The 25,876-nt window shown below is 44.6% G+C and overlaps 2 protein-coding genes across 3 annotated transcripts in view; one reads left to right on the plus strand and one right to left on the minus strand.

Annotated features, from left to right (window-relative positions):
* The window catches only part of LOC124035948 (kielin cysteine rich BMP regulator), a 51,541-nt gene extending 48,570 nt beyond the window's left edge, over window positions 1–2,971 (plus strand). For both annotated transcript variants that reach the window (XM_046349932.1, XM_046349939.1), the window contains 3 exons: window positions 1,611–1,714; window positions 1,795–1,988; window positions 2,108–2,971. In XM_046349932.1, coding sequence (XP_046205888.1) covers window positions 1,611–1,714; window positions 1,795–1,988; window positions 2,108–2,325 — 516 coding nt within the window. In that variant the 3' untranslated portion in view covers window positions 2,326–2,971. The remainder of the gene's footprint in view (window positions 1–1,610; window positions 1,715–1,794; window positions 1,989–2,107) is intronic.
* Window positions 2,972–10,186: 7,215 nt separating this feature from the next.
* Window positions 10,187–25,831, minus strand: dnaja2b (DnaJ heat shock protein family (Hsp40) member A2b). The gene is made up of 9 exons (XM_046350011.1): window positions 25,682–25,831; window positions 24,781–24,840; window positions 24,020–24,255; window positions 23,849–23,929; window positions 16,389–16,522; window positions 16,094–16,290; window positions 12,887–13,031; window positions 11,828–11,955; window positions 10,187–11,709 (listed from the first exon to the last, which is right to left on the minus strand). The coding sequence occupies exons 1-9, from the start codon at window positions 25,757–25,759 to the stop codon at window positions 11,521–11,523; spliced, it is 1,248 nt and encodes a 415-aa protein (XP_046205967.1). The 5' UTR covers window positions 25,760–25,831; the 3' UTR covers window positions 10,187–11,520.
* Between the last annotated feature and the right edge of the window lie 45 nt (window positions 25,832–25,876).

Consider the following 25,876-nt stretch of genomic DNA (forward strand, 5'->3'; position numbering starts at 1 on the left):
GTCTTCACTGACATTTTCAACCTCTCCCTGTTTGAGTCTGTAATACCAATGTTTTAAGCAGACCACCATAGTGCCTGTGCACACGAACACTAAGGTAACCTGCCTAAATGACTACAGACCCGTAGCACTCATGTCTGTAGCCATGAAGGTCTTTGAAAGGCTGGTCATGGCTCACATCAACACAATCATACCAGATACCCTAGACCCACTCCAATTCGCATACCGCCCAAACAGATCCACAGATGATTTAATCTCTATTGCACTCCACACTATCCTTTCCCACCTGGACAAAAGGAACACCTATGTGAGAATGCTGTTCATAGACTACAGCTCAGCGTTCAACACCATAGTGACCTCAAAGCTCATCAATAAGCTAAGGACCCTGGGAATAAAACACTTCCTTCTGCAACTGGATCCTGGACCTCCTGACAGGCCGCCCCCAGGTGGTAAGGGTTGGTAACAACACATCCGCCACTCTGATCCTCAACACAGGCCCCTTAGGGGTGCGTGCTCAGTCCCCTCCTGTACTCCCTGTTCACGGTGAGGCACGACTCCAACACCATCATTCATTTTGCCGATGACACAACAGTGGTAGGCCTGATCACCGACAACAACGAGACAGCCTATAGGGAGGAGGTCAGAGACCTGGCCGTGTGGTGCCAGGACAACAATCTCTCCCTCAACTTGATCAAGACAATGAGATGGTTGTGGCCTACAGGAAAAAGAGGACCGAGCATGCCCCCATTCTCATCGACAGGGCTGCAGTGGAGCAGGTTGGGAGCTTCAAGTTCCTTGGTGTCCACATCACCAACAAACTAACATGGTCCAAGCACACCAAGGCAGTCGTGAAGAGGACACGACAAAACCTATTGCCCCTCAAGAGACAAAGGATTTGGCATGGGTCCTCAGATCCTGAAAAAGTTCTACAGCTGCACCATCGAGAGCATCCTGACTGGTTGCATCACTGCCTGGTATGGCAACTGCTCAGCCTCCGACCGCAAGGCACTACAGAGGGTCGTGCAAACGGCCCAGTACATCACTGGGGCCAAGCTTCCTGCCATCCAGGACCTCTATTCCAGGCGGTGTCAGAGGAAGGCCCTAAAAATTGTCAGACTCCAACCACCCTAGTCATAGACTGTTTTGTCTGCTACCGCAGAGGCAAGCGGTACTGGAGCGCCAAGTCTAGGTTAGAAAGGCTTCTTAATAGCTTCTAACTTTAAGCCAGAAGACTCCTGAACATCTACTCAAATGGCTACCCAGACTATTTGCATTGCCACCCCCTTTTTTCAATGCTGCTACTCTGTTATCATCATCTATGTAGTCACTTTGATAACTCTACCTACATGTGCATACTACCTCAACTAACCGGTGCCCCCGCACCGGTACCCTCCTGTATATAGTCTCACTATTGTTATTTTACTGCTGTTCTTAATTACTTGTTCGTTTTATTTCTTATTCTTATCTGTATTTTTTAAACTGCATTGTTGGTTAGGGGCTCTTAGGTAAGCATTTCACTGTAAGGTATGTTGTATTCGGCACATGTGACTTATAAAATTTGATTTGTCAGAGCAGCCATACACAGACCCTAGTATCGCTATCTCCCCCTGTAGGTGGGTAGTGGTAACGGCAGCCTGTCATGTCAGCCTGGGGAGGATATTGACCCCTGTAAAGCAGCAGGCTACCAGGCCAGGAAGTCGGCTAATGCACGCTGCAGGTAACCCACACACCAGACTTTTCAAAAACATTAGCTGCGCTTGAGCTTGCTAGATTGATTGATTGACCTTTGTTCCTCAGGGTTCTGAAGTCTGCAGTGTTCCATACCTGCCACCACTTGGTGGCTCCAGAGCCCTGGTATGCAGCATGTGTCTATGACCTGTGTGCCTGCGGAGCCAACGCTGACGAGTGTCTGTGTGATGCCCTGGAGGCCTATGCAGCGCAGTGCAGAGAGGCTGGGGCTAGACTGTCCTGGAGGAGCTCCTCACTGTGTGGTAAATACAAACACAAAACCACAGTATAAAACATTATTTTACCACAGTAAAAGGCCCCATCTCTCTGTGTTGACATAATCTCTCCCTCTCTCCCTGCCCATTTCTCTCTCTTGATCTAGCGGTGGGCTGTCCAGTGGAGCGTGGTTTCGTGTTTGATGAATGTGGTCCCCCATGTCCAGTGACCTGTGTTAACCGTGACGTGCCACTAGGGGTGATAGAGAGTCACTGTTTTAAACCCTGTGTGCCCGGCTGCCAGTGTCCTGCTGGACTGGTATTACACAACAACCACTGTGTACCACCAGAGACATGCCCCAAGATCATACATGGCAAGTCCTAACGCACACCCACACACATTCCTAAGGACTGCATGGACCTCTCCCAACTCTGACAGTGTGAATGAACTGTCTGAGGTGTCTCACTCACCTGTGGACTTTGTTGTTTTATATGAACATTCTGTGAAGTTGAATTCATTTTTATCAACATTGTATTGAATGCTCTCTACTGTTAAGTGTTTGTGATGTGACCACTCTGTGCCTCTAACGCTCAGGATAGGGCTGCTGATACACTATTGTGCTCTGCAGGGATGTAGTGGGAAAACACTGTTGAGAAAATAAAAAGGTGGGTTAACAGTGTTAGCATGTTGTTACACTCCACTACATCCCAGGTGCTTTTACTGTATAAACCTCATTCTCGGTTGTATCCACAGGGAATTATTACTGTATAAACCTCATTCTCGGGTTGTATCCACAGGGAATTATTACTGTATAAACCTCATTCTCGGTTGTATCCACAGGGAATTATTACTGTATAAACCTCATTCGCAGTTGTATCCACAGGGAATTATTTGAATATATTATGTTTCTTTGTCCCTTAATGTAGGTATGTGTTATGCCAGATTACACAGACTTACAATATTGGACACATTCCCTCTGCCATTTCACAACAAATAAATATAACTATCCAACGTGTGGTTTTTGGGTGTGTTTTACGACATTGTAAAGGCCAGAGGAACTAATTGCTGCTAGGTGAGACCAGTAACATGGTCAGGTGTCACCTGTCTGAGGCTGACAGACAACTTTCACTGTTGTTTCCTGATAAACAAATCCATCTGTTGTCGGGGCGACTAATGTAACCATGCCAAGAGTGTGTATAATTCATCAGTCAATGGCGTAAACATGGAACAGCTAAGACACTGGCTGAGAATGTTTATTTTCCTCAGTACTGTCTTATTCGTGTTGTGTGTGTGTGTGTGTATCCATGTGTGCAATGCTTGATGTGTAAGCCAGTGTGTTCTCTCCAGGGTGTGATGGAGCAGTGTGTAGGTAGGCTTCACCAGTTTTTAGGTTGTTCTCTGGGAGGACAGCTTTCTCAGGATGTGTGTGTTCTGTTCCACAAGCTGTTGAATGAACACACTGGCATGGAGGACACACACAGCTATACAGAATTTGACACAAACACAAAAAGGTATAAAGTTAGGTTGCGTTTGTGTATAGTCCACTCTTGTTTCAATTCAATAGGTCTGACAGGCAAATCTGTTATTATTGCCAAGCTGTATTGTAAAAACCTCCCCTCCCTCTTTTTTTGTTGATAAGCTATATGAGCAAAAAAAAAATTGTAATGGATGTTATCCTTTCCTGGGGGCAGAAACATAAAAGGCTACGCTAAACTGAACTAGCTGACTAAGCAGAACACTACCTCTTAATAATGCTTAATCATAAAATAGAGTTAGCTAGCTAGGTCTTACATAGGCCAGTAAATAAGAAAAGTATAACTGTCAATCCCGTTTTCTTAAGTTCATATAGCTTATTCAACTTAAAATTTCAATAAAGCACATGTTAGCTCACTCACTTGTATATTTGACACCTATCTAGCTCTAGTCATTCAACATTCGTAGCTAAGAGGTTAATAAATGCTTAGCTAGCATGCTCTGATTAGCTCAGCATGTTGCTGCCATCTTGCTACATTTAACTCTTTGCTTCAAGTCAGCAGACCAGGCCAAATCAAACTTTATTTGGTCACATGCACCGAATACATGTGTAGACCGTGAAATGCTTACTTACAAGCCCTTATTAACAAAGCAGTTCAAGAAAGAGTTAAATATTTTATCAAATAAATTAAATTATAATTAAAAAATAACAATAACGAGGCTATATACAGGGGGTACCGGTACTGAGTCAATGTACGGTGGTACAGGTCAGTCGAGGTAATTTGTACATGCAGGTAGGGGTGAAGTGACTATGCATAGATAATAAACAGCGAGTAGTAGATGTGTAAAAAACAAATGGGGGTGGGGGGCGTCAATGTAAATAGTCCGGTGGCCATTTGATTAATTGTTCAGCAGTCTTATGGCTTGAGGTTAGAAGCTGTTAAGCCATTTGGTCCTAGACTTGGTGCTCTGGTACCACTTGCCGTGCGGTAGCAGAGAGTCTATGACTTGGGTGACTGAAGTCTGACAGTTTGAGCTTTCCTCTGACACCGCCTATTATATGGGTCCTGGATGGCAGGAAGCTTGGCCCCAGGGATGTACTGGGCCGTATCTTAAGCGATATTGACACATGTCTGACTACTGTAACACAGATTTTTTTTTTTTAAATACAACTTGTAACTCAATTTATTCACAAGGTTCTCAGTTCAAACCTCTGCCATGTTTTCAAAAGTTCTGCATATATTTCAGACATTTTAGAGTAAAAAAAGCTTGACTGGGATGTGTTTCTGAACCTTGATTCTACGATCTACAAGGACCTACAGTTGCTGAACACATGAAAACTGTACCCCACAGACACATCGCATACCTCAACCAAGCCCTATACTGCACCGCCGGTCATGCTCAGTACGACAGAGATGCACAGAACATACCAACAGAGAAAGAAAAGAGAGATGGAGACAGGAGAGCAGCTAGACAGCGCTGGTCCATTTAAGCTGTTAGCTTGTATTACAAATCCCTTTTGGCCCGACAGTCTAGGTGGGGTGGTAACGAGACCCGTAACGCAACTCATGCAAATTATAATAGTGAAAAAGTAGGAGTGAGATGAAATAACCACAGACAACTAAATTATTCAAACACTCATGGTTTATTTGAAAACACACGGTAATGGGGGGGAGCAGGAAAAGGGGCTGAGCTGGACCCAAGGAAAGAAATAAGTATCCAAAACACCCCTAAGCTAGACTAGCCTACTTCACCAACAGCTAACTAACCAAAAATACAGCGGGTGGTCCGCCCAGTTCTAACTAGTGTTTTTATACAAACTATTCCTACGGGTAATGTATGCCCATGGGTGACTTATCTTGGTACCCCCTTTTCCCACCGTCAAACAAACACCGTAACAAAACCAATACTCACCGGTGGGGACAAAGTGACATGTAGTTGCAAAAACCAAACAAGAGATCTACAGACAGATGGCATTGACAGAGAGATTGAGCTCTAGAGCAAACAGACAGGGTTTTTACACCAAGGGAAAGGGAATGTGATAGGGTAATGGAAACAGGAGGAGATGTGTCTTCTGATTAGCGACTGATTGATGACTGATGGGGGAATGATGATTACCATCTGTGAGGGGAGAAGGAGAGAAAAGAAATACACACACACACACAAAATATCTGTATCCATAACAGTTTGTAAGACTGTCTCACTCTCTCTCTATCCCGCTCTCACCCATAATCACACTATGTGTGTTGTGTGTGTGTGTGTCTGTCTGTCCTCAGGCTGGTGCAGGAGGGTGTGTGCGGAGCCCTGCCATCTATGAGCTATGGTCAGACGTGGGTGAGAGGTCAGGTGTTGGGGTGTGTTGCTCTTTCAGAGCGCCTCCTACTGGTGGGAGTAAAGTATGACGCTGTCACACACTCTACACCAGTGGTTCTTAACCTTGTTGGAGGTACTGAACCCCACCAGTTTCATATGCGCATTCACCGAACCCTTCTTAATTGGAAAAATAAAATATTATTTTATTAACTCAAAACATAGGTATATATTTGGCTGGTGCACAAAATGAACCGTGCATCAACATCACTGTGTTCAAAGAACAAAATCATCAAAACATGATTTTCACACAAAAACAAAAACATAATAATGAATATTTACTGCAAATCAGTGTGACTTCTGCTGTTGCCTTTCAGAGACCAGTTCAGAAATGTACGGCTTCAGCTTGGCAAGTGCCATTCTCATGTCATTTTCGCAACAAAGTCTGTTCCTTTTCTTCGTTTTTATGTCCAGCATCCTCAAAGGATTGCTCGCAAAGATATGTTGTAACAAACGGTATGAAAATCTCCAGAGCTTTCTTAGCAATAACAGGGTATATTACCATTTGTTGACACCAAAACGTTGAATGCGTTGTTGTTCTGAAGAGTTGCTGTTGAACCTGGCTCTGCTGAATTTAAATGATTTCATCGAGGTATTCATCATTGACATCTGTCTCAACACGTGAACGGCTGTCTCACCCATGCTGGATATGACTCTCTTGTAGGGAAGTATCCATCGAGAGACTTTGCAAGTTCATCTAAGTGCGTGTCAATTGCTTGCTTCAGTTCAGCGGGTACAGAAATGTCTCCGATTCCAGATACATCTTTGATCTTACTTACACAGTCGTCCAGCAGGGGAAAGTTTGCGAAGTTATTGTTCTCTGTTAGTCGTTTCCATAACGGTAGCTTTTTTTGAAAAGCCTTCAGGTTTTCCTCCGCTTCGATGATGTTGACTCCACCACCCTGCAAATACACTCACTGCCCTGGCCAAGAGGTACACACAACGAAACACGCACACCTCAAATCCACAACAACTGCCCTTACCAAGAGGCAAACACATTTTGCCAATCACAACCTTGACTGTGAGAATGTGTCCCTCTGCCCCTGCAGGCTGGACAGGGAGACCCTGCGGCTGATGGGTCTGTACACCAGCCTGGCCACCATCAGTGCTCAGAGGGAGAAACTGTCCCATGGTGCACTGCTTGCTGGCAGCCAGACAGGACTGGGAGACATGGCGAGGCCTTCATGGCAACCACAATGGGAATAAGTCTCTGACGTTACTGTGTCAATTTTGTATATCTGCCTTGTTTCCAGGCCAAATGCTCTCCAGCAAACTTCAGACGGGCCTGGACATGTACTGGCTTAAGCAGGGGGACACGTCTGGCCCTGCAGGATTTGAGTCCCTGGCGGCGTAGTGTGTTACTGATGGTAGGCTTTGCTACTTTGGTCCCAGCTCTCTGCAGGTCATTCACTAGGTCTTTCTTGTTTGTAGTTGACCAAATACTTATTTTCCACCGTAATTTGAAAATAAATTGATTAGAAATCCTACAATGTGATTTTCTGGATTTTTTTCTCATTTTGTCCATCATAGTTGAAGTGTACCTATGATGAAAATTACAGTCCTCTCTCATCTTTTTAAGTGGGAAACTTGCACAATTGGTGGCTGACTAAATACTTTTAGATCTAGGCTCCGAAACACCAAAATCACACAGATCTGAACTGTGTATTGCCTGTGTGTGTTGTGGTTCTGTCCGTCATGTCTACTGCAGCAAAGGAACAGGAAGTCAGTGTGCAGGATGAGAGTGGTCACTGTGACACACACACTGCAACGACACAGCTGGAGACAGACAGTGTGAGGACACAGTCAGAGAGAGACCAGGTGGAGGTTTTGGACTCGTCTCTGTTCCAGTCCAGCTCGGAGGTTGACCAGCGCCCCACCACTGGCCAAGGCGTCTACTATGTCTAGCTCTCTTAATGTTTTGTCTGATAATACTGTAACTGTGTAATAACTCTGGCTGCATTCCAAACACTTAAAAGACACCCTCTCCCCTCAGCCCTCAAATTAAGTGGACACTTCTGACGAGTTTACACTTTCAGGGCAAGGGGCGAGGGAGGAAGTAATTTTAAATGGACCGCACTTGCCCGGAAATTCTTCCCTCCTTCATCCCACGACGATTGTTTTCAGCCACCGGTAGCTTGTGGGTGCTTTATATGCGCTATAGTCAGTCATTATGATTGCATGTCTACTAGTATTAACAATACAATTATTATATACATCTACCATATAATAGCTAGCAAATTAATTATCTAACTAACAGCCTGTCTAGCTGGAACTTCTGAAGGACATTTTTTTATTTATACAATTTCCAAAAGCTCACCAAACAAAAACATCCATACTTTTACGAGACGTGTTTGTGCCACCATGTGGATTAGCAGCACCATTTCTCATTTATTTACATTTGCTTTTACTTACACGTTGTGCATGTTCACTTATCCATATTGACGTTGAGGTTTTAAGTTTTGGCTGACTTTCCTTAGCGGATGTACAATCATCGCGAATTGAATTATAGGGCGTTTCAGGCTGACGTCACTTGACGTGAACATAATTGTACAATCTCGATCAAAAACAAGAGCTGGGGGCTTACGTTGCGAACTTCCTTTGCTTGGCTAATCGTTTGGACGATTCCCCAAGGGCATAAGGTTAGGGTGTGTCTTTTATGATTTGAAATGCAGCCTCTGTGTGTTGCAGAAGGAGCTAGTGATGGAGCAATCGGAGCGTTGGACTAGTAACCGGAAGGTTGCAAGTTCAAATCCCAGAGCTGACAAGGTACAAATCTGTCGTTCTGCCCCTGAACAGGCAGTTAACCCACTGTTCCTAGGCCGTCATTGAAAATAAGAATATGTTCTTAACTGACTTGCCTAGTTAAATAAAGGTATATATATATATATTTTTAAAAGACACCTGTCACACACACTGAGGAGACTCCAACATGGAGCATAGCCCAGCAGGAGGCTGAGGGGGCAGGGCAGTCCTCCTTTCAATGAGGAACACACTGATGACTTCACTGCTGTGGGAGCCAATGAGTGCTTACCTGGGCTCTGTGGGAGCCAATGAGAGCGCTTACCAGGGATTTGTGGAAGGGGGAGGGAGGAAGTGAGAGACAGAGCACTGGGCCATGAGTGGACTTGCTCCTCCTACATCAGACCAGGAGACCCACAAAACCCCACATGCTACTCTAGAGGGAGACAGAACGATGTGGAGTGTGATGGAGAGGACATTGGAGTCGTTCTCTGCAATGGAGAGAGAATGATGCGCAGCCTGTTGGACCTGTAGAGGAAACAAAAGAGAGACAGAGAGACTACTTGGGCGGCCGGTAGCCTAGCTGTTAAGAGTATGGGACAGTACCTGAAAGGTCACTAGTTCGAATCCCCAATCCGACAGGGTGAAAAGTCTGTGCCCTTTTCCAATTCACACATATAAATACTTGTACATGTATAAAATAGAACACAATTTACATTACTGAGAGTGAGACAAAGGGGGAGTGGGGGGTACTGAGAGTGAGACAGAGGGGGGGTGAGAGACAACCACTGAGGGTGGGAGAGAGACATACTCGTGTTTTTTTAGGAAGAGAGGCACAAGGGGGGGGAAAAAAAGAGAGCAGCTTAGTTATAAAGAGATACTTCCTGTGTCAGGTCCAGGAGCGGCTGTCAATAATTCAGAACAGGAATTCCCATGAGGACCTAATGGGCCTGAGACTGAGACACCGCACACACAACCTGCCCCATGTAACATACACGCACACACATAACCTACCACATCTAATATACCCTTTTGTTAGGCATTGGAGGTTGGTGTATAATTCTGGGCTGTATGTGTCTCTCTCAGGAAGATAAGAAGATCAGAGAAACTGGAACAGATGAAGAGGGAACACTCTTATGTCATGCAGTCTAAATGAGACAGTTAACACACACAAGTAATATGTAAGAGAGACAGGTAACAAGACAGGTGTCAATTTCCACCTCTTGCTCATTCTTTATTCTCCCTCCTCCCAGGAATACAGCAGGCTATAAGGAGCTGCTGGGTCCAGTGGAACTCCACAGCGCAGACAATTGACATTGCTGACTCACTCAGGCTAGCCACCAACACTAACTAATATACTAATATAATATACTATCACTACCCATATAGCGATGCCATTACTACACATCCAGGTCACTAGAATTCTGATCGGTAAGTCCTGCTCTGGCGGTTCCCCCTCAATCTGTCAATTGCTATACTACTACCCACCCAGTTCACTTGCCTGGCTGCAGTTCAGTAATTATTTTAGTGTATGCATAAGATTCAGCTTTCCTTTAATTAAATACAGTGGACTTCAAAGAGCTATACTTTTTTTTATTAAACTGTGTGTCATCGGCTTAAATACTATAGCATGCTGGTAAGTGGATGAACAGAGGCAGAGAGCTGATGGTGACATGGTTTATTATACAGTTCAATTGTCATTCTGACAAATATGAGCATCAACAATAATATCACTTACTAAATAAAGCCTGTCTGTTGGTCTGAAGCGTGTCCCTCCAGTGGCCCATTTCATATTTACAGCGACAGTCACATGACTACATCTCTACAGTCTAAAGCAGCCTCCTATCCTCTCCATCTGCACTGATCTCACAGAACTGGACAGGAAAAGGAAATAGGGCAGACTGTAGCTAAATATTTTGAAACTGGAAATTAAAGTGTTTTTTTTTAGGTTGTGATCAAAACATTTTCTAATTTGTGCCAAATAAACATGACCCTGCTGTTTTGTCCCATTAGTGCAGATGAAGGACAGGAATTTGGATTGGAAGGTAGGAGGCAGCTGAAGAGTACTGAGATGCAGCTGTGCACAGGGGATGGGGTTGTGGCTGGTATTTACAGAGCTGGAGATGGCATGTGACAGTTCTACTGGCATGGAGAGTTGTGTATAATACAGAGGTTTGGGGTCGAGGGTTAAAAGGTGACATGGTCAAGGTGGGACAAGTTCAACGAATTCAGATGTTTTTATCTTAAATTGAGCATAAACATGAGGTCATCACTCACACTGCCACTACACACAATACATACTGCTATGAGTAGAGAAGCCAGCATCACACACACACACGCACGCACGCACACACACACACGCACGCCTTGCCTGAGTTTAGAAAGAGGAATAGAGTATGCTACTCAGACAAAAGCTCTGTGGTCACATACACAGATGCGCAAAAGCACACAATCCTCACGCAGAAGAAACATTTTTTACTGACTGAAAGGTAAATAAGCCTAAAGATTCAAGCTATGTAATTGGTGGAGATAAATCTGAGCCAGGAAGTCCTCAGGTAACTCAGTGATGAGAGGAGTTTGAGCTTATAGAATGTGATGTAATCACTTCCTGTGTGGCTCAGCAGGCTGCCGTGTAGGCCAGGGGCTATGGTAAGGCCTGTGTTAAATGTCTTTTCAGCATGCGCTGATGTGACAGACTAGACTACGACACTGAAGAAGATAAATGAATGTATTTTTAAAGACAATATTTTCATTTTATACACAAGGTTCGCATATGATGTTTCCAAAGACAGCTGTAGAGCCTAGAATCCTAGGATGTCAAATGGCCACCACACATCCAGCATAGCCTGCTGACCACACCCACACTCTGATTGTGGAATGAAGAGGATGGAGGGTCCTGATGGGACCTGGGGCAGGGTGCAGTAGGGAGGTGCCCTTCCCTCACAACAGATGGGCACACAGACTGGAGAGAGAGGGTAGTCGGGGTGTGTATTCAGTCTACTGGTGGGCACACTGTACCCCTGGGCCGTGCGGCCCCCCCTCCTCATCAGAGCTATCATTGTAGGCCTCCCTTCTGGCCCCCGCTGACCCCTGACCTCTGACCTCACAGTCCTGGAGGTCAACCTCCTCTGCCTCCGACGAGATGACTGGTCCATCTGCACGCGCAGGCAGCAGGTCCTCCAACTCCTAAACACACACATGTAAAACACACATTCTGTAAATGACATACACAAAGTAAAGGTTAAGACAATGTGTGATGCACCAGACACCTTAGGCGGGCTATTTGGTTCTCAGGGGTACTCACGGTGAGTTTCTCAGGGCTGATCCAGTTGTTGTCAGGGAACAGGACATCAAACTTGATGAACAGATCGCCTTTCTCAAATGGGTTCCTGTACTGAGGCATACCCTCTCCCTTCACCACCCGGATACAACCTGACACACACGTAATGATACAAGGCAAGCAAAATAGATCAAGTTAAAGAGCGACTGCCCCTACAAAGCAACTTCTCGTTTTGAAAACGTCCTATTTGGCATCGATAGGAGTCAGAATTATCATGTCAAAATGTACTACAAAGTAGTATGATCATAAAGTCATTCTCCCAAAAATGGTACGTCACGGAATGAAGGGAATACAGTAAGTGTTCCTTTGGTTGGGTTTATTTCAATCCTGCCCACAGCTGGCAGCACACAAGTAATCATGAATTCGGACTGCAGCTGCATGCGACCCGATCGTAATGACCAAGGTCAATTTCTATTTGACATCCCTATGGGGCAAGTTAGGGACTATAAGTAAATTGCAGTGTACATGGGACAATATTTTAAAATGTCAATAGCTCCCAATTTCAATTATTTAAACACCTCAAACCATCTATAAATTGTAGAAATATCGAAAGCATTTAAAAAAGGTGTGCACCATGACAATATTGTCCCATTTTGCTATTTATTGACGGTCATTAACTAGCCCTAGAGTTAGGCTATCCGATGTCAAACCAACTTTGTCACGGTGGAATACCAGCCAGCTGAAACTAATTGGCGAAAGAAGTTGGTGAGCACTAGCAAGCCTAAACGACTTCAAGACACAAGACCTGGTTAGACTGTTTCAAGTTATAAGCGTGAGTGAATACTGTGTGCTGTACAAACGCTTGCCACATCCGAACATACAGAGACAACCACATTAAACCACACCCACAAAACATCTCTCGTTTGGCTTCAGTCATGGCTGATGCATTTCTTAATGACCAAGCCAAAAAACTAGGCCAAATGAGGAAGTTCAGGCCACCTTTAAACTTGAAGCAGTGTGTGTGTGTGTGTGTGTGTGTGTGTGTGTGTGTGTGTGTGTGTGTGTGGAGTGGTGAGTGTTTACCTGGGTCTATGACCTTGCCAGGGGGATATTTGACAGCGAGCTGGCGTCCGTCGAGGTGTGTGACCGCCAACTGAAAGCCACACAGAGCTTCCACCAGGCCGATACGCTGGGTCATGTGGAGGTCATGGCCATCACGGCGGAACTCCTACAGAACACACTCAATAATTAACATTTTATCAGTACTTTGACTCAACCTCTCTGGTCGGCAAGAGCGTTTAAGGATTGTCTCAAACTCAGGAGATGGGAATTGAGGGCCACCTTCAGAGAGGAAGCTAAAACATTTTGTCACTGGCCGGCTACCACCCAGACTCTGCCCTCCAACTTAGACTGCTGTCCGATGTACATAGTTTACATTTACATTACATTTAAGTCATTTAGCAGACGCTCTTATCCAGAGCGACTTACAAATTACATAGTCATTGATTCTCTGGCAGTAAGCATGCCAGTTGCACACTCAACTTGAGACATCTGTGGCATTGTGTTGGGTGATATCACGGCACATTTTAGAGTGCCTTCTATTGTTCCCAGCACAAGGTGCACAGGTGTTACGACCATGATGTTTAATCAGCTTCTTGATATGCCACACCTGTCAGGTCGATAGGCTATCCTGGCAAAGGAGAAATGCTCACTAACAGGGACGTAAACACATTTGGGCACCACATTTGAGGAAAAATATTGTGTGAATATGGACAATTTCTGGGATCTTTTATTTCAGTACTTTTCATGAAACCAACCTTTTACATGTTGCATTTATATTTTTGTACAAACACACACCAAAAGTTTGGGCACACCTACTCATTACAAAGGTTTTCTTTATTTGTACTATTTTCTACATTGTAGAATCATAGTGAATACAAACTATGAAATGACACGTGGAACATTGTGGTAACCCACAAATTGTTAAACAAATCCAAATATATTTTATATTTGAGATTCTTCAAAGTAGCCATCCTTTGCCTTGATGACAGCTTAGCACACTCTTGGCATTCTCTCAACCAGCATCAAGAGTATCAACCTGGAATGCATTTCAATTAACAGGTGTGCCTTGTTAAAAGTTAATGTGGAATTTCTTTCTGCGTTTGAGACACTTGTGTTGTGACAAGGTAGGGTTGGTATACAGAAGATAGCCCTATTTGGTAAAAGACCAAGTCCATATTATGGCAAGAACAACTCAAATAAGTAAAGAGAAACAACAGTCCATCATTACTTTAAGACATAAAGGTCAGTCAATATGGAAAATTAAGAACTTTGAAAGTTTATTCAAGTGCAGTCACAAAAGCCATAAAGCGCTATGATGAAACTGGCTCCCTCATGAGGATCGCAGCAGTTACCTCTGCTGCAGAGGATAAGTTCAGTAGAATTACCAACTTCAGAAATTGCAGCCAAAATAAATGTTTCAGAGTTCAAGTATCAACTGTTCAGAGGAGACTGTGTGAGACTTGCTTGAGTCAAGAAACATTAGATTGGTGGAAATCTGTCCTTTGGTCTGATTAGAGATTTTTGGAGCCAACGGCCATGTCTTTGTGAGATGCAGAGTAGGTGAACGGATGATCTCTGCATGTGTGGTTCCCACCGTGAAGCATGGAAGAGGTGGTGTGGGGGTGCTTTGCTGGTGACACTATCAGGGATTTATTTAGAATTCAAGGCACACTTATCGAGCATGGCTACAACAGCATTCTGCAGCGATATGCCATTCCATCTGGTTTTTGCTTAAATGGGACTATCATTTGTTTTAACTGGACAAATGACCCAACACACCTCCAGGCTATGTAAGTGCTATTCGACCTCAACCCAACAGATGGTTTGGGATGAGTTGGACCGCAAAGTGAAGTAAAAGCAGCCACGAGTGCTCAGCATATGTGGTTGAGATAATGCCAAGTGTGTACAAAGCTGTCAAGGCAAAGGGTGGCTACTTTGAACAATCGCAAATATATTTGGATTTGTTTCACAGTTTTTGGGTTACAACATGACTCCATATGTGTTATTTCAGAGTTTGTCTTCACTATTAATTCAACAATGTAGAAAATAGTACAAAATAAAGAATGAGTAAGTGTGTCCAAACTTGAGGGATCTCCTCCCAGACCTGGACTAAAGCATCCGCCAACTCCTGGACAGTCTGTGGTGCAACGTGGCGTTGGTGGATGGAGCGAGACATGATGTCCCAGATGTGCTCAATTGGATTCAGGTCTGGGGAACGGGCGGGCCAGTCCATAGCATCAATGCCTTCCTCTTGCAGGAACTGCGGACACTCCAGCCACATTAAGTCTAGCATTGTCGTCTTGCATTAGGAGGAACCCAGGGCCAACCGCACCAGCATATGGTCTCACAAGGGGTCTGAGGATCTCATCTCGGTACCTAATGGCAGTCAGGCTACCTCTAGCGAGCATATGGAGAGCTGTGCGCCCCCCCCCAAAGAAATGCCACCCCACACCATGACTGACCCACCGCCAAATCAGTCATGCTAGAGGATGTTGCAGGCAGCAGAACGTCCTCCACGGAGTCTCCAGACTTTGTCACGTGCTCAGTGTGAACCTGCTTTAATCTGTGAAGAGCACAGGGCACCAGTGGCGAATTTGCCAATCTTGGTGTTCTCTGGCAAATGCCAAACGTCCTGCACGGTGTTGGGCTGTAAGCACAACCCCCACCTGTGGACGTCGGGCCCTCATACCACCCTCACGGAGTCTGTTTCTGACCGTTTGAGCAGACACATGCACATTTGTGGCCTGCTGGAGGTAATTTTGCGGGGCTCTGGCAGTGCTCCTCCTGCTCCTCCTTGCACAAAGGCGGAGGTAGCGGTCCTGCTGCTGGGTTGTTGCCCTCCTACGGCCTCCTCCACATCTCTTGATGTACTGGCCTGTCTCCTGGTAGCGCCTCCATGCTCTGGACACTACGCTGACAGACACAGCAAACCTTCTTGCCACAGCTCACATTGATGTGCCATCCTAGATCAGCTGCACTACCGGAGCCACTTGTGTGGGTTGTATAATTTTTTATATATATAATTTTGGGGGGGGGTGTGTGTATTGTTTCGTATTGTTACTGCACTGTTGGAACTAGAAACATAAGTATTTAGCTGAAACTGCAATATCTGCTAAATGTGTTTGCAACCAACAAAATTAGATTGAGAATTTCTGAACACTGGGTGGTTTCCTGAGCAGTTTATTTAAATTTTTGAGTACTCTCTGCTACAGTGTGTGTGCATTTTACCTCATGCTCCTTCTCCTGTAAGACCAGTAGGATGTCTCCGGGCTCAGTGCCTGGGGCTTGGTCAGCCTCTCCAGTGAAGCTTATTTTCTGGCCATGCCTCATGCCTTTATCAACATGGACCTCCAACAGCTTGGTCTCCTTGTTCACCTTACGACCCTCACACTTCTTACAGCGGTCCTTCTCACTGATCACCTCCCCTATACAAAACACAAACAGATTAGTTTCCTAACAAAAAATATATTTTTATAGTGTATTCATTATTGCAGACCACGTGTGTGTGCGTGTGTGGTCCTACCCTCTCCGTTGCAGTCTGTGCAGACTGACTGCATCTGTTGGACCATGCCAGGAGCCAGCTGTCTGATCATGATCCTCATGCCTCTCCCTCTGCAGGCCACGCACTTCTGCACCGCCCCCGCCTTACCCCCGGCACTGGAGACAGACCGGAGAGAGGAGAGTCAAGTATCACATTAAACAATATATATATATCTCATGTTAAAGGGGCAATCAGCAATCACACCTACATTCATTTTTGGACTTGTACCCATTGATTCTAAAATATTATAACTTATAAATTAACTTTGTTCAATTGTCATATCCCATCACAACCCAAAATATAACCTTGTTTTACAAACAAAGTAAACAAACGGTATACAGCTTCAAAATATGGTAAAAACTATACATTTTTATATCATGAATGTTTAGTCCTGCATCCATATCTCTGTCCACTAAAGATATTTATACAGAACAAAAATAAAACGGAACGTGTTGGTCCCATGTTTCAAAACCTTTCCAGGTGCATAAAAAGCTTACTTCTCTCAATTTTTTTGAAGAAATGTGTCCTTACATCCTTGTTAGTGAGCATTTCTCCTTTTACAAGATAATCCATCCTGACAGGTGTGGCATATCAAGAAGCTGATTAAACAGCCTGATCATTACACAGGTGCACCTTGTGCTGGGTCCAATAAAATACCACAAAAAAATTGCATTTGTCACACAACACAATGCCACAGATGTCTCAAGTTGATGGAGCTTGCAATTGGCATGCTACTGCAGGAATATCCACCATAGCTGTTGCCAGATAAATGAACATTAAATTATCTACCATAAGCTACCAACGTCATTTTAGATCATTTGACAGTACATCCAACTAGCCTCACAACCGCAGACCACATGTAACCACGCCAGCCCAGGACGTCCACAACAGGCTTCTTCACCTGCGTGATTGTCTGAGACCAGCCAACCAGACATCTGATGAAACAGGGTTTGAACAATAATTTCTGCACAAATTGTCAGAAACCGTCTCAAGGAAGCTCATCGTCCTCACCAGGGTCTTGACCCGATTGCAGTTCGGCGTCGTAACCAACATCTATGGGTAAATGCTCATCTTTGATAGCCACTGGAGAAGTCTGCTCTTCACAGATCAATCCCGGTTTCAACTGGTACCATGCAAATGGCACAGAGCGTGTACGATGTCATGTGGGCGAGCGGTTTGCTGATGTCAGCGTCGTGAACAGAGTGCCTCATGTTGATGGTGGGTTTATGGTATGGGCAAGCATAAGCTGCGGACAACGAACACAATTGCCTTTTTTATTGATGACATTTTGAATGCACAGAGATATCGTGACAAAATCCTAAGGCCCATTGTCATGTCATTCACCCCCACCATCACCTCATGTTTCAGCATGATAATGCACGGCCCCATGTCGCAAGTATCTGCACACAATTCCTGGAAGCTGGAAATGTCCCAGTTCTTCTATGGCCTGCATACACACCCATTGAGCATGTTTGGGATGCTCTAGATTGACGTGTATGACAGCGTATCCAGTTCCCGCCAATGTCCATCAAATCCGCACAACCATTGAAGAGGAGTGGGACAACGTTCCACAGGCCACAAACAACAGCCTGATCAACTCTATGCGACAGAGATGTGTCGCGCTGAATGAGGCAAATGGTGGTCACACCAGATACAGACTGGTTTTCTGATCCACGCCCCTACCAACCCACTTGGTATCTGTGACCAACAGATACATATGTCAGAGTATGTGAGCAGAATTGAAAATGGAAATCCCACTCATGTGGGGGGCGCACCACATCCTTTCCAACTGCTCTGACAAAAACCCCTCCGAGCTCCAAAAAATAAAAATAAATTGCACATTATGATGAATTGTGTACAGATGAAGCAGATGCTAAGCTACATGACTGTTTTGCTAGCACAGACTGGAATATGTTCCGGGATCCTTCCGATGGCATTGAGGAGTACACCACATCACTCATTGGCTCCATCAATAAGTGCATCAATGATGTCGTCCCCACAGTGACCAGTACGTACATACCACCAACCAGAAGCCATGGATTATAGGCAACATCTGCACTGAGTTAAAGGGTAGAGTTGCTGCTTTCAAAGAGCGGGACACTAACCCGGAAGCTTAGAAGAAATTCCTCTATGCCCTCCGACGAACCATCAAACAGGCAAAGCGTCAATACAGGACTAAGGTCGGATCATACTACACCGGTTCTGACGCTCGTTGGATGTGGCAGGGCTTGCAAACCATTAGACTACAAAGGGAAGCACAGCCGAGAGCTGCCAAGTGACACGAGCCTACCAGATGAGCTAAAATACTTCTATGCTCGCTTCGAGGCAAATAACACTGAAACATGCATTAGAGCACCAGCTGTTCCGGGAGACTGTGTGATCACACTGTTCCGGAGCCGATGCGAGTAAGATCTTTAAACAGGTCAACATTCACAAGGCCGCAGGGCCAGAAGGATTACCAGGACGTATACTGCAAGTATGCTCTGGTCAACTGCAAAGTGTGTTCACTGACATTTTCAACCGATCCCTGACTGAGTCTGTAATACCAACATGTTACAAGCAGACCACCATAGTCCCTGTGCCAAAGAACACGAAGGTAACCTGCCTAAATGACTACCAACCCGTAGCACTCACGTCTATAGCCATGAAGTGCATTGAAAGGCTGGTCATGGCTCACAACACCATTATCCCAGAAATGCTAGAAACACTCCCAATTTGCATACCGCCTCAACAGATCCACAGGTGATGCAATCTCTATTGCACTCCACACTGCCCTTTCCCACCTGGACAAAAGGAACACCTACGTGAGAATGCTATTCATTGACTACAGCTCAGCGTTAAAAACCATAGTGTCCTCAAAGCTTATCACTAAGCTAAGGACCCTGGGAATAAACACCTCCCTCTGCAACTGGATCCTGGACTTCCTGACAGGCCGCAACCAGGTGGTAAGGGTAGGTAACAACACATCCGCCACACTGATCCTCAACACAGGGGCCCCTCAGGGGTGCGTGCTCAGTCCCCTCCTGTACTCCCTGTTCACTCATGACTGCACAGCCAGGCAGGACTCCAACACAATCATTAAGTTTGCCGATGACAACAGTGGTAGGCCTGATCACCGACAACAACGAGACAGCCTATAGGGAGGAGGTCAGAGACCTGGCAGTATAGTGCCAGGACAACAACCTCTCACTCAATGTGATGATTGTGGACTACAGGGAAAGGAGGACCGAGCACACCCCTATTCTCATCGATGGGACTGTAATGGAGCAAGCGGAGAGCTTCAAGTTCCTTGGTGTCCACATCACCAACAAGCCAACATGGTCCAAGCACACCAAACAGTCGTGAGGAGGGCACAACAAAACCTAGTCTCCCCTCAGGAAACTGAAAAGATTTGGCATGGGTCCTCAGATCCTCAAAAGGTTCTACAGCTGCACCATCGAGAGCATCCTGACTGGTTGCATCACTGCCTGGTATGGTAACTGCTCGACCTCCGACCGCAAAGGCTCTACAGAGTGTAGTGCGAACGGCCCAGTACATCACTGGGGCAAAGCTTCCTGCCACACAGGACCTCTATAACAGGCAGTGTCAGGGTAAGGCCCTAAAAATTGTTATGGACTCCAGCCACCCTAGTCATAGACTGTTCTCTCGGCTACTGCACGGCAAGCAGTACCGGAGTGCCAAATCTAGGTCCAAGAGGCTTCTAAACAGCTCCTACCCCCAAGCCATAAGTCTCCTGATCATCTAATCAAATGGCTACTCAGACCATTTGCATTGCTCCACTCTACCCAACTGTACATATTACCCCAACTAACCAGTGCCCCCGCACATTGACTCTGTACCGGTTCCCACGTGTAGTGTCACGCCATTGTTATTTTACAGCTGCTCTTTAATTACTTGTTACTTTTATTCCTTATTCTTACTAATTTTTTTCAACTGCATTCGTTTTGTTATACATTTTTATTTAATACATTTTGTTGTATTAAATCATCACTTGTCCACTTGTGTACATATACAGTGCATTTGGAAAGTATTCAGACTCCTTGACCTTTTCAACAATTGGTTAAATTACAACCTTATTCTAAAAACTGATTAAATATTTTTTTTCTCCCCTCAATCTTCACACACTACCCCATAATGACAAAGCCAACAGTTCATACATTTTTTGCAAATGTATAAAAAAAAAAACCATTTTAAATACCTTGTTCATTTAAAAGTATTCAGACCCTTTGGTATGAGACTTGAAATTGAGCTCAGGTGAATCCGGTTTCCATTGGTCATCTTTGAGATATTTCTACAACTTGATTGGAGTCCACCTGAGGTAAATTCAATTGACTGGACATGATTTGGAAAAGCACACACCTGTCTATATAAAAAGGTCCCACAGTTGACAGTGCATGTCAGAGCAAAAACCAAGTCATGAGGTCAAAGGAATTGTCCGTAGAGTGCCGAGACAGGATTGTGTCGAGGCACAGATTTGGGAAGTGTACCTAAAAATGTCTGCAGCATTGAAGGTCCCCGAGAACACAGTGGCCTCCATCCTTCTGAAATAGAAGTTTGGAACCACCAAGACTCTTCCTAGAGCTGGCCACCTGGCCAAACTGAGCAATCAGGGGAGGAAGGCCTTGATTAGGGAGGCAACCAAGAACCCGATGGTCACTGACAGTGCTCCAGAGTTCCTCTGTGGAGATGGTTGTCCTCCTGGAAGGTTATCCCATCTCTGCAGCACACCACCAATCAAGCTTTTATGGTAGAGTGACCAAACAGAAGCCCCTCCCCAGTAAAAAAGGCACATGACAGCCAACTTAGATTTTCCAAAAGGCACCTAAAGGACTCTCAGACCATGAGAAACAAGATTCTCTGGTCTGATGAAACCAAGATTGAACTCCTTGGCATGAATGTCAACGGTCACTTCTGGAGGAAACCAGTCACCATCCCTTCGGTGAAGCATGGTAGTGGCAGCATCATGCTGTGGGGAAGTTTTTCAGCAGCAGAGACTGGGAGACTAGTCAGGATCAAGGGAAAGATGATCGTAGCAAAGTACAGAGAGATCCTAGATGAAAACCTGCTCCAGAGCACCCAGGACCTCAGACTGGGGTGAATGTTCACCTTCCAACAGGACAACAACCCTAAGGACACAGCCAAGACTATGCAGGTGTGGCTTCGGGACAAGCGTCTGAATGTCCCAGCCAGAGCCCGGACATCTCTGGCGAGACCTGAAAATAGGTGACCAGCGACGCCACCCAACCTGACAGAGCTTGAGAGGATCTGCAGAGAATGGGAGAAACTCCCCAAATACAGGTGTGCCAAGCTTGTAACGTCATACCCAAGAAGGCTTGAGGCTGTACTCATTGCCAGAGTGCTTCAACAAAGTACTGAGTGTCAAATACTTCATGGAAATGTGAAATTCCATTTTTTATTTGTGATGTTTGCCAACATCTCTAAAACCCAGTTTTTGCTTCATTATGGGGTATTATGTGTAGATTGAGGGGGGGGGGGGGGGGGTCGACAACTATAATCCATTTTAGAATAAGGCTGTAACGTAACAAAGTGGAAAAGGTCAAGGGGTCTGAATACACAATAGGCTGTGACATATAATTAAATACAAATTAAACAAAAAATGCCTTATTAGTGCCTTTGAATTAATATTTAGAAAGAAGAGTTTAGCCAGTCTGACTTCAGGCTCATGCGATGGTGCCTAGAGAGCAGGCCAGCAGCGATGCATGTCTTTTCAAATGATTCTTTAGTTGTGGACACTACATCACCGCACTCGCTCTCTTGGTCCTAATCTTTGTAAATCACCTTCAATAAAAAAAAATATTTAAAAAAACCTTCATTTTGCAAGTGTGTGTTTTTATCCGTTTCTTTAGCAAACTCAATGACAGTAGTTAAAGAAAGAGGCTATAGCAGCACTTTTATTTATTTATTTCACCTTTATTTAACCAGGTAGGCTAGTTGAGAACAAGTTCTCATTTGCAACTGTGACCTGGCCAAGATTAAGCATAGCAGTGTGAACAGACAACAACACAGAGTTACACAAGGAGTAAACAATAAACAAGTCAATAACATAGTAGAAAAATAAATAATCTATATACATTGTGTGCAAAAGGCATGAGGAGTTAGGCAATAAATAGGCCATAGGAGTGAATAATTACAATTTAGCAGATTAACACTGGAGTGATAAATGATCAGATGAACATGTGCAGGTAGAGATACTGGTATGCAAAAGAGCAGAAAAGTAAATAAAATAAAAACAGTATGGGGATGAGGTAGGTAAATTGGGTGGGCTATATACCGATGTTGGCTTGTTGGCTGACCCTCATTACATATTCGTCACCAAACCCACTGGCTCCAGGTCATCTGAAAGTCTTTGCTAGGTAAAGCCCCATATTATCTCAGCTCACTGGTCACCATAGCAACCCCACCCATAGCACATGCTCCAGCAGGTATACTTCACTGGTCACCTCCAAAAGCCAACACTTCCTTCGGCCACCTTTCCTTCCAGTTCTCTGTTGCCAATGACTGGAACAAATTGCACAAAAAAAAGTTTTTTTGTTTATATCACTGAAGCTGGATGGAGTCTTATATCTCACTCTCTAACTTTTAGCATCAGCTGTCAGAGCAGCTTACCGATCATTGCACTTGTACACAGCCCATCTGTAAATAGCCCACTCAACTACCTCATTATCTGCACATATATCACTCCAGTGTTAATGCTAAATTGTAATTATTTCACCTCTATGGCCTATTTATTGCCTACCTCCCTGCATTTGAACACACTGTACATTGATTTTTCTATTGTGTTATTGACAGCACGTTTGTTTATTGACAGCACGTTTGTCGCACTGCTTTGCTTTATCTTGGCCAGGTCGCAGTTGTAAATGAGAACTTGTTCTCAACTAGCCTACCTGGTTAAATAAACATGAAAAAAACCCACAAAAAAACAAGTAGACGACAACTGCATGGTGAGCCAGGCATGCCCTGACCTCGTGAAGTGAGCACTACTGGAGCCAAATTGGTGCGAGTGAAAAGGTTGACGCTCCAGCTCGGCTCACATACTCTGGGCGGCAGGGTAGCCTTGTGGTTAGAGCGTTGGACTAGTAACCGAAGATTGCAAGTTCATATCCCCCAGCTGACAAGGTACAAATCTGTCATTTGAAAATCTGGACGTCATTGAAAATAAGAATTTGTTCTTAACCGACTTGCCTGGTAAAATAAAAAAATACTCTATCTGTATTCCAAGACATGTAAACTCCATAGATAGGTCCTAATGAATTAAATTGACTGATTGTCCTTTTATGAACTGTAAAACAGTAAAATATTTGAAATTGTTGCATTTATATTTTTGTTCAGTGCATTTCAAAAAGTGTAGCAGCTCAGCAACTACCAACATTGATCTCCATGCGAATTATATTATTTTAAAGTGTGTGTGTGTGTAGACTCACCCATTGCAGGAAGCACACAGGACATTCTTGCTGAGTTGTAGTTTGGTTGTTTTACCATTGTAGAGGTCTTCCAGTGAAACTCTGTTAGACAGGTAGGCAGGGTAAGGAATAACTAAAATAATATGTCTGGATTAGGACCATAGATGTGAAGGGAGAATAACTGTCACTCACTTGAGGGGATGCACCATGTCCTCGCCTCTCCTGCGCCCTCCATTGCGTCCTCCCCCTCCGCGTCCCTGCCCCCCCATGAAGCCAAACAGCCCCCCTCCAAAGATGTGGGAGAAGATGTCATCCATGCCAGCCCCTCCACCACCTCCCTCCCGCAGCCCTTGCTCTCCATAGCGGTCATAAAGCTCCTTCTTTTCTGGATTGGTCAACACCTCATACGCAAAACTTATCTCTTTAAACTGGGAGAGATGGGGGGGGGGGATCATTAGGGAGGAACCTGACATTGTCCATCATAACTACCTCCAACAGACAGTCTACATAATCAGGCAACATTTTTCATACTGTTAACTTTAAATCCACATGAACAATCATCACGTTGTTGTCTCACAGATCCTCTCATCTCAATAGTCTAGGTTTCCTCTCCTTCATCTGCACTGATGTTACACAGGTCAGATGATAGTGATGATGAAGAAGATGCTGGTTGGGGCAGTGCTGCAGATGAACCAAAGGAGACCAGGAAAGAGGGTGCCTCAACAGACTAGCTGGTGCATTCTTGCTATGGAGAGGAGGCCATTTGAGTAATACCAAAAGTGATTGATTTACCAGCCTCTGTTACTGCACAATACAGATAGGCCCATGTGATGGTACTACCATGACTAGTGGTCATGATGTGGCTTGATCAGTATTATGTGCTGCTGTGAATCGTTTTGTGTGTACTGTGTCATGTTTTGATTGTGTTATTTGTGTAACTTCCCGTCTCTTACCTTGTCCCCTGCATCTGGGTTCTTATCAGGGTGAAACTCTTTGGCCAATTTGCGGTATGCCTGAACACAAGAGAGACAGACCTACATTATCAGTCACTGTCTGGGAGTGGGCTGTTGTCGGGCCAACATGTTCTAACTGCGTAGCTTTACCCTGCTGCTGCGGCAAGAGAAACACTTGGTGAATCTGAAAACATTCTAACGTTAGCTAGCTAGCATGCTTAACATAATCATCCTCATGACAATCCCTAGTAAAATAGCAATCTGTAGTACATGTCAAAAACATGACGACAGAGTAACTAACTTTAGACCATATTAGCTAACAATAATATATGTAGTTAGCTAACATTACCAGACAAATGAGATACATCCCGAGCTCATTATGTACTAACTGGCTATAACTAGCAAATAACATACATAGTACCTCTATATGGTTTTACTCTGTCAGCTTTGTTTTACTCACGCCAGCTAGCGCAGCATCTTACGCTAATGTTAGCTAGCTCCTGCAGCTAACTTCGCGCAGCAGTCTGCACTGCCAAGCAACGATCGGCCGCTGCCTGTGCTACGTTTCTATGCGTAAGGACGGTAGCCCTAGTTTCTAATGTATAAAATACATATAACCAAATTTCCAACAGGTAGTTAACTAACTACTTAACTAGCTGTCTTAAATCGCGCTTTTCAAATTAGAGAAATACTTACTTTTCATTAGATATTTGCCCCAGAATATGCACTGACTAGCTCGCATGATTAGCTAGCTAACGTTAACTAGCGACAGTTTAACTAGCTTGGTTAGCTTAGCATCAGAATAGTGTTGGTAAGGCCACATCAGCCCTGTTTTGCGGTCATATAATTTCCTGTAGGCGCTGATTGTGTATTATTTATTTACATAACACCAGTCACTTACCTTCTTTAGGTCGTTTTCTGAGGCGGAGGGTGAAACTCCGAGGATGTCGTATAGCTTGGTATCCACAACGTTGGCCATAATGCTAGCTAACGTTAATCAACTACAGACAGAAATACCTTCTGCCGAGGAAAGGAAACGAGAGAAGATAAACAAGCCGGGTGGGAACGTCATAAGCAATGCGTCAATATGGGTCAG

Source organism: Oncorhynchus gorbuscha, linkage group LG01 (genome assembly GCF_021184085.1).
Source record: "Oncorhynchus gorbuscha isolate QuinsamMale2020 ecotype Even-year linkage group LG01, OgorEven_v1.0, whole genome shotgun sequence".
NCBI classification, from domain to species: domain Eukaryota; kingdom Metazoa; phylum Chordata; class Actinopteri; order Salmoniformes; family Salmonidae; genus Oncorhynchus; species Oncorhynchus gorbuscha.

Coding starts and splice junctions, on each gene's coding strand:
- dnaja2b (XM_046350011.1), bottom strand. CDS start 25,759: ATGGCCAACGTTGTGGATACCAAGCTATACGACATCCTCGGAGTTTCA. Junction 24,256..24,780: donor ACCCAGATGCAGGGGACAAG/GTAAGAGACGGG, acceptor CATCTCTCCCAG/TTTAAAGAGATAAGTTTTGC. Junction 16,291..16,388: donor CACAGACTGCAACGGAGAGG/GTAGGACCACAC, acceptor TGTTTTGTATAG/GGGAGGTGATCAGTGAGAAG.